This window comes from Salvelinus sp. IW2-2015, linkage group LG7, assembly GCF_002910315.2.
Source record: "Salvelinus sp. IW2-2015 linkage group LG7, ASM291031v2, whole genome shotgun sequence".
Classification (NCBI taxonomy): Eukaryota; Metazoa; Chordata; class Actinopteri; order Salmoniformes; family Salmonidae; genus Salvelinus; species Salvelinus sp. IW2-2015.
Genome location: NC_036847.1, coordinates 29835939 through 29844963, shown reverse-complemented (window position 1 = coordinate 29844963; position 9025 = coordinate 29835939). Strand labels below are relative to the sequence as shown.

General features: G+C 43.8%; 1 protein-coding gene and 1 long non-coding RNA gene across 2 annotated transcripts in view; one reads left to right on the top strand and one right to left on the bottom strand.

Moving 5' to 3' along the window:
- The window catches only part of LOC139028070 (uncharacterized), a 181785-nt gene that overhangs the window by 123785 nt on the left and 48975 nt on the right, over positions 1-9025 (top strand). The gene's annotated exons all lie outside the window — the stretch shown is intronic.
- Positions 1539-3595, bottom strand: LOC111966805 (small ribosomal subunit protein eS26). The gene is made up of 4 exons (XM_023991743.2): positions 3532-3595; positions 2494-2671; positions 1990-2120; positions 1539-1642 (listed from the first exon to the last, which is right to left on the bottom strand). Exons 1-4 carry the CDS (start codon positions 3532-3534, stop codon positions 1604-1606), a joined length of 351 nt encoding a protein of 116 aa, XP_023847511.2. The 5' UTR covers positions 3535-3595; the 3' UTR covers positions 1539-1603.

The following is a 9025-nucleotide window of genomic DNA, read 5'->3' as shown; positions in this document are numbered from 1 at the left end:
TTTTCCTCCTGAGATTGCACTGATAAATGACAATGCAATGCTTTAAAAAAATAATGACTTTGTATAGGAAGAATGCTCTTCACGTCAGATGAACAGTGGATTTTTATAGGGTTTTATTTATGAAAAGGGGCCATCTACAGAACTGGGTCCTCTAATTGGTCTGTCCCTCTCCACTTCAAATTGGTGCTGAATTGACCATTGTTAGGTCCTTGTTTGGTTAATCATGTCACATGACCTTTATTTAAAGCTTTTTCATCAAACTGTCCCTTTTCTTTTATGTCAGATGGTCCAGCACTGTCCTCAGACAATTGTCATCTAATTCTAATTTCTGGAAAAGGCTTAAAATAAAGGTTAAAATCCAGGTCATGTGACACGATTAACCAAAACCCAGGGCCCTGACCATTGTGACTAAGGTTATCTCCATCCTAATTTAGAGGTGACTCAGATGTGAACATCCACAGAATTGTGTAATTTCGCACTGAATGGTTCAGGAAACAAGGACAACGTCTTGATGGGTTGACTCCAGTTGCACAAATGGACACTGAGAATAGTACTTAAAATATTTCAGCCTATCAAAGATAATTTTTTATGAAGTTTATCACTTTTGTATAGTTATGTGAATATCTATATGTTGTAGTGTGACACATTTAGCATAGCCTTGGTAGATGTGGTCAGCTTCAGCTATATCCCAAATCTTGTCCAGCCACAGCACAAGCAACCCATTGGTCCAGAAAAGGTTACCTCCTGTGATTTTAAAGCAACCAAAAACCTCTAAATGTATTTGTTTCCCGTTGCAGTGTGGGGACTGGTGAACAATGTTTGAGACCAAATTCAGTATTTTATGTGAAATGTTGTCTGTTTGCATCCTCATGTGAACAAATGAATATCTTAATATCTATTGTACTATGAATGCACTTGATGTACATAGGATAATTCTATGATATATGAGTGAGAAAATGTAATTATCAGAATCTTATTTATCCTTTCCAGTGGCAGGTAGCCTAGCAGTTAATTAAGCGCTTTGGTCCAGTATTTAAGGGGAAAAAATGTGCCAATGTGCACTTGAGCAAGACACTTAACCCTAATTGCACATGTAAGTTGCTCTGGATAAGAGTTTGCTAAATTATTAAAATGTAAAAATTGTGTGATGACAAATGAATTCTGTATGAACTGTGAAGTATCTTCAAGCAGCAGGTTAGTAACCTCAAGGATAGTTGTTCCTGTCATAGTTAGGCTTTAATTTAATTGCAATGTTGTAGAAATATTTTGTGAGGAGAAATGTAACATGACAAAGAAAAAACTATTTACCTCAAGATAACAGAGACACGAAACTGCCTCATTCTTTGAAATAAGTTACTTTTGGTATCAAGTGCTTTTATGGTGTGCAACCTAACTCTGTTCAAGTAACACATGTCCAATAAAAATACATGTAATGTTCTGATTGGACATTTTGTTCTCATTAATGTGACATTCAATATAAAGCAGATATTGATATGGCTCTTCTACCAAGTCGGTATACAAATGTAACACTTCTGACATACAGTTAAATCACTTTTATTTGTTGACATAAAAATGATAGTGATCCCTAGGATGGTCAATGACATTAACCCATGGGCTTTGGAGGAGGTCTTGGGGCACCTCCCTAGAAGGGAGAAAAAACATATTTAGTTAAATATTCAGAACATGATTTTAATCTACTTTCCCTTAACTTCCTGTCCTTATAGGAGCTTCAGGATTCAGACTAGGTTCATTTAAATAGATTCAGATCATGCATTCAGGTTTGTAATCAATAAGTTGATTTTGCGAATTGACTAGCCAATGTCAAATTAACTTGACATTCTTAGACTACATGGTTTTGGATTGAAAGCCCACCCAACATGCTCTTCCAGAATCTATGCAATCACATTGAGTAAAGGGACGAGCATTATTGGGACGATTAACTTCACTAGGAGTTAAAAGGCATTGCCAATACACAGTGCTATAACTTACACTGGGCCTGAAGCGGGGTGGTGGTGTACGGTCCTTCCTGGCCTCGGTGGAGCGATTCCTCACCACCTTGCTGTGGATGGCACAGCTCACACAGTAGTGCAGCTTCACATACAGTTTGGGCAGCACGTAAGCTGGAGAGGGCAGATAACAATAAAGCAGGGTTAGATCAATGGCCCCTCACAGTTAGGCCAGAATATTGATACTACAGTAGCCATTAAGCCATTGTAGTCTAGGTCACAGAGGCATTCAATCCAGCCATAACATGTGTACAGGGAAAAAGGTATTTTTATGCATCAGAGCTCATGATACTTTCACATTTCATCCAGTAAAATCTTCCCAAAGCGACAGATGTATAAAAAATAAAAAAAAATAAAAAAAAGTGAAATGAAATGTGCCTTCCAAAAACCCGATTTCAGACTCTGAAGAGACTGACATTACACCATCCTTATACTGGATACATCAATATTTTTTAAGTGTTTTTATTGACATTCAGCAGCTCCTTACCATCGAACACACTGGCCTCTGTGATGTCCCTCACCGCAGCAGCCTCCACAATGTTTCTGATGACAAACTTCTTGATGGCCTTGTCCTTGGGAACACACCGGGCACAGTTGGTGCAGCGGATGGGCTGAACATGTCCACGTCCCTTCTTGGCACGGCCATTGTTCCTTCTCTTCTTAGTCTGGGGAGAAGATATCAGTTATTTCATTAACCTTTATTTAACTATTCAAGTCAATTAAGACCAAATTCTTATTTACAATGACTGCCCATTCGGGCCAAACCCTCCCCTAACCCGGACGACGCTGAGCCAATTGTGCGCCGCCCTATGTGACGCCCAATCACGGCCGGTTGTGATACAGCCCGGTATCGAACCAGGGTCTGTAGCGACGCCTCTAGCACAGATGGAGCCAGTTAGATTTAACACTATAAAACCAATGTGACAGCCAGCAACAAGCCAAGTCTCGGGACCTGGCTTACAACGTTCCTGAACTGATCAGGTAATACAAATTCAACTTAATGTATTTATATAATCGATTTCCCCTATTCATCTGTGCCACATCATTCTGATAATGAAAACACCAAAAGTGTTTGCGCCTAGATAACATGAATGTGTTAACTTAGTTAGTTTCCAAGCTAAACTACTACTAGCTAGCCAACCAACGTCAATCTATTATTGCTGTTGATCTGTTAACTAGCTATCCAACCAACTGTGTCGACAGACTAACCGATTATTATTCTGCTTGAATATGCAGTTTGGCGCCGATCACCTGGTTGACAATTTATATCAAAGCATTACTATAGACGACCCCGGTTGAACAGCGACACAAATCAAGCGCGTGCCTGTTGTGGCAGCATGCGGCTAACTAGCTAACCATATTTGACATCATTCCTAGCTAGAAAAAACATTTTAAACACTACATCTGAAAAATGTATTACATATTACTTTTTTCTATACATAAACGACCAATCCAGTGGTGTATTTTCGTGTGTTTATTTCATTTCAACAGAATGGGCCTGTAGAAGAATCAGAGAAGCGCTTACCATCGTGTCACGTAAGGGTGGAAAGAGAACCAGCCGGAAATGGGAGGAGAATTCATGTCTTCCGTCTGACAGGAGATCAATGCGCATGTGCAAACCCAATGTGCGTTTTGTTTAGACGTCCACTTGATGTCACTATTGACCCGTTTATGAGATCAAGTTTGTACAGCTGTTCTTTTATATACTGAACAAAAATATACACGCAACATGCAACAATTTTTAAGATTTTACTGAGTTACAGTTCATATAAGGAAATCAGTCAATTAAAATACATTAATTACGTCCTAATCTATGGATTTCACATGACTGGGAATACATATATGCACAGATACCTTAATGCTGGTCACAGATACCTTAAAAATAAGGTAGGAGCGTGGATCAGAAAATTAGTCAGTATCTGGTGTGACCACCATTTGCCTCATGCAGCGAGACAGATCTCCTTTGCATATAGTTGACCAGGCTGTTGATTGTGGCCTGTGGAATGTTGTCCCACTCCTCTTCAATGGCTGTGCGAAGTTGCTCGATATTGGCGGGAAGTGAAACACGCTGTCGTACACGTCGATCCAGAGCATCCCAAACATGCTCAATGGGTGACATGTCTGGTGAGTATGCAGGCCAGAAGAACTGGGACATTTTCAGCTTCAAGGAATTTTGTACAGATCCTTGCGACATGGAGCTGTGCATTAAAATGCAATTGTGTTCGTTGTCCGTAGCTTATACCTGCCCATACCATAACCTCACTGCCACCACGGGGCACTCTGTTCACAACATTGACATCAGCAAACCAATTGCCCGCACAACGCCGTACACGTGGTCTGCGGTTGTGAGGCTGGTTGGACGTATTGCCAAATTCTCTAAAATGGCTTAGGGTAGAGAAATGAACATTCAATTCTCTGGCAACAGCTCTGGTGGACATTCCTGCAGTAATCATGCAAATTGCACGCTCACCAAAAACTTTAGACAACTGTGGCATTGTACTGTGTGAAAAAACAGCACATTTTAGTGGCCTGTCAGGTGGATAGGTTATCTTGACAAAGGATAAAATGCTCACTAACAGGGATGAAAATTTGTGCACAAAGTTTGAGATAAATAAACTTTTTGTGCGTATGGATGATATTAGGCCTGTTTATGTGCTAATTTCATGTGTTGTGTGTCTGGTGATGATTCTTACTCGTTTTGCACAAAGGCAAAGACACTTCTAGAGACTCTAAATCCCTTTGTCTATACTCTATCTGCACATTTGTCTTTTGCTGGCAGCACTATTCACTTAGTCAAATTATTTGTAAGTGTAAATGTTCTTGGCGAATAAATTGATTCTTATTCTGATTCACATGGAGGTGGAGGGTTACTGGTCAGATGACCTAGGGGGGGAATAGCGTTTTACATGGGAATTGCTTTGGCTACAATTTTATACTGTTTTTAACCGTTTTGTAAAGGATTTAAATTTGAGACAGCCTCACACTAAGGCCAGGACTAGTTAGACCTAGGGCTAGGCAGGCCATTGCAATGATGACATATCACACTATTACTGGGCTCAGTTGGCTATCATCAATAACATATAAGTAACTTGACTGTTATCCTGATAAAGTTGGTGGAAGAGAGAGGACAGATTTGGAGGGTGCAAGCCATAGGTGACGTCCCAAATTGCACCCTATTCTCTACATCGTGCACTACTTTCGACCAGAGACTACAGGGCCTACAGAGCCCTGGTCGAAAATAGTGCACGATGTAGGGAATAGGGTGCCTTTTGGGACGTCACCTGATTGGCTGACAGTCTAAGTCAGGACAATTCTGCCTCTGGAAGCGATTACAGAGTTGGGTGAGCAGAGCAGTGAGAAAAGGCTAGGGCCACCAGATCCAGTGTCTGTGTGTGTGTACACGTTCCTTCTGTGTGTGTGTGTGTTTACACGTTCCTTCTGTGTGTGTGTGTGTGTACACGTTCCTTCTGTGTGTGTGTGTGTGTGTTTACACATTCCCTTCTGTGTGTGTGTGTGTTTACACGTTCCTTCTGTGTGTGTGGTGTGTTTACACGATCCTTCTGTGTGTGTGGTGTGTGTTTTACACATTCCTTCTGTGTGTGTGTGTGTTTTACACGTTCCTTCGTGTGTGTGGTGTGTGTGTTTACACGTTCCTTCTGTGTGTGTGTGTTTTACACGTTCCTTCTGTGTGTGTGTGTGTGTGTGTTTACACATTCCTTCTTGTGTGGTGTGTTGTGTGTGTGTGTGTGTGTGTGTGTGTGTGTGTGTGTGTGTGTGTGTGTGTGTGTGTGTGTGTGTGGTGTGTGTGTGTGTGTGTGTGGTGTGGTGTGTGTGTGTGTGTGTGTGTGTGTGTGTGTGTGTGTGTGTGTGTGTGTTTACACGTTCCTTCTGTGTGTGTGTGTGTGTGTGTGTGTGTGTGTGTGTACACGTTCCTTCTGTGTGTGTGTGTGTTTACACATTCCTTCTGTTGTGTGTGTGTGTGTGTACACGTTCCTTCTGTGTGTGTGTGTGTGTACACATTCCTTCTCTCTGTGTGTGTGTGTGTGTGTGTGTGTTGTGGTGTGTGTTGTGTGGTGTGTGTGTGTGTGTGTGTGTGTGTGGTGTGGGTGTGTGTGTGTGTGTGTGTGTGTGTATCGGAGAGGGCCCGTTAGCAGCAGTTCTCAGCATGCATGCAGACTGGATGATGTGTGGCCCTGTGGTTGGCTGTTCCCTGTATCACTGCCGTTAAAACCCAGTGCCAAAAGAAATGTCTTCTTTACAGGGCCGGCTGCCAGACTCTGGAAGGAAAGAAGAAATGTCTTCTTTACAGCGCCGGCTGCCAAACTCTGGGGGGAAGAAGAAATGTCTTCTTTACAGGGCCGGCTGCCAGACTCTGGGAGGGAAAGAAGAAATGTCTTCTTTACAGCGCCGGCTGCCAAACTCTGGGAGGGAAAGAAAAATCTTCTTACAGCGCCGGCTGCAAACTCTGGGAGGGAAAGAAGAAATGTCTTCTTTACAGGGCCGGCTGCCAGACTCTGGGAAGGAAAGAAGAAATGTCTTCTTTACAGCGCGGCTGCCAAACTCTGGGAGGGAACGAAGAAATGTCTTTCTTTACACGGCCGGCTGCCAGACTCTGGGAGGGAAAGAAGAAATGTCTTCTTTACAGGGCCGGCTGCCAGACTCTGGGAGGGAAAGAAGAATGTCTTCTTTACAGGGCCGGCTGGCTAGACTCTGGGAGGGAAAGAAGAAATGTCTTCTTTACAGGGGCCGGCTACCAGACTCTGGGAGGGAAAGAAGAAATGTCTTCTTTACAGGGCGGCTGCCAGACTCGGGAGGGAAGAAGAAATGTCTTCTTTACAGCGCCGGCTGCCAGACTCTGAGGGAAAGAAGAAATGTCTTCTTTACAGGGCCGGCTGCCAGACTCTGGGAGGGAAAGAAGAAATGTCTTCTTTACAGGGCCGGCTGCTAGACTCTGGGAGGGAAAGAAGAAATGTCTTCTTTACAGGGGCCGGCTACCAGACTCTGGGAGGGAAAGAAGAAATGTTTCTTTACAGGGCCGGCTGCCAGACTCTGGGAGGGAAAGAAGAAATGTCTTCTTTACAGGGCCGGCTGCCAGACTCTGGGAGGGAAAGAAGAAATGTCTTCTTTACAGCGCCGGCTGCCAGACTCTGGAGGGAAAAGAAATGTCTTCTTTACAGGGCCGGCTGCCAGACTCTGGGAGGGAAAGAAGAAATGTCTTCTTTACAGGGCCGGCTGCTCTCATGGGAGGGAAAGAAGAAATGTCTTCTTTACAGGGGCCGGCTACCAGACTCTGGGAGGGAAAGAAGAAATGTCTTCTTTACAGGGCCGGCTGCCAGACTCTGGGAGGGAAAGAAGAAATGTCTTCTTTACAGCGCCGGCTGCCAGACTCTGGGAGGGAAAGAAGAAATGTCTTCTTTACAGGGCCGGCTGCCAGACTCTGGGAGGGAACGAAGAAATGTCGTCTTTACAGGGCCGGTGCCAACTCTGGGAGGGAACGAAGAAATGTCTTCTTTACAGGGGCCGGCTGCCAGACTCTGGGAGGGAAAGAACACATGTCTTCTTTACAGGGGCCGGCTGCCAGACTCTGGGGAGGGACGAGAAATGTCGTCTTTACAGGGCGGCTGCTAGACTCTGGAGGAAAGAACACATGTCTTCTTTACAGGGGCCGGCTGCCAGACTTGGAGGGAACGAAGAAATGTCTTCTTTACAGGGCCGGCTGCCAGACTCTGGGAGGGAAAGAAGAAATGTCTTCTTTACAGGGTCCGGCTGCCAGACTCTGGGAGGAAAAGAAGAAATGTCTTCTTTACATGGTCGGCTGCCAGACTCAGGGAGGGAACAAAGAAATGGCTCCAGAGAACTTTGACTAACTGATAAAAAGTTGTTGCATCAAAAAATCCTAGGGGAAACACTTCAATGATATGATACATCAAGTGTCTCTCACTGAATCATTCCTGTGCTAGCGTCTTCTAGGGAAGTCAGTCACAGTATCATGTCACATGACCTGGCCCGCCTGGTTCATGTGTTGTCCTCCTGGCTATGTTGGATAATGACGATGGTAGAAATGTCTAATGTCTGAGATGCAACGTTTATTGGGTGTTTAGGTGTGTGTTAATGAACATGAAGAGGAGCAAGAAGAGTCGGGTGGTTGTGGTTGTGGTTGTGGTTGTGGTTGTGTGTGTGTGTGTGTGGGGTTTGTTGTGTGTGTGTGTGTGTGTGTGTGTGTGTGTCTATGTGCACACTCACATGTGTGTGTGTGTGTGATAGAGAGAGGGACCAGGAATGTGTCAGATTTCCTGTAAGCCACCATTGCTCCTAAACTGCAGCAAATAAACATTCCTGTGCTGGTGTGTCAGAGTTGACCCTCGCCCACCATCGTTGCTGTAAAAACACTGCCGGTCAGTAATTAAAACCAAAACACACCCACTTTCCCTCTTTGTCTCTACATTCTGCAGTGGGATGAATTTAGACAATGGCCAACTAATATCTGATATTACAATGTTCCCAGCCTTGTGTGATCCCTACTGATGAGATAAGATATGTTACAGGTAGACAGGTGGAACACAGACCCACAGTTAGATACTGTAGACAGGTAGACAGAGACCCCCACAGGTAATACTGTAGACAGGTAGACAGACCCATAGGTAGATACTGTAGAGAGGTAGACAGGTAGACAGACCCACAGTTAGATACTGTAGAGAGGTAGACAGGTAGACAGACCCATAGGTAGATACTGTAAAGAGGTAGACAGACCCACAGTTAGATACTGTAGAGAGGTAGACAGGTAGACAGACCCATAGGTAGATACTGTAGAGAGGTAGACAGACCCACAGTTAGATACTGTAGAGAGGTAGACAGACCCATAGGTAGATACTGTAGAGAGGTAGACAGACGACGTCATAGGTAGATACTGTAAGAGTAATAGGTGACAGACCCATAGTAAGATACTGTGTCATATGTCACGAAGTAGATACTGTAAGTTCATTGTCATAGTAGATACTGTACTTCATATGGTCATAGAT

Coding starts and splice junctions, on each gene's coding strand:
- LOC111966805 (XM_023991743.2), bottom strand. Junction 2,121..2,493: donor AGAGGCCAGTGTGTTCGATG/GTAAGGAGCTGC, acceptor TGCCCTCTCCAG/CTTACGTGCTGCCCAAACTG. Junction 1,643..1,989: donor CACCCCGCTTCAGGCCCAGT/GTAAGTTATAGC, acceptor TCTCCCTTCTAG/GGAGGTGCCCCAAGACCTCC.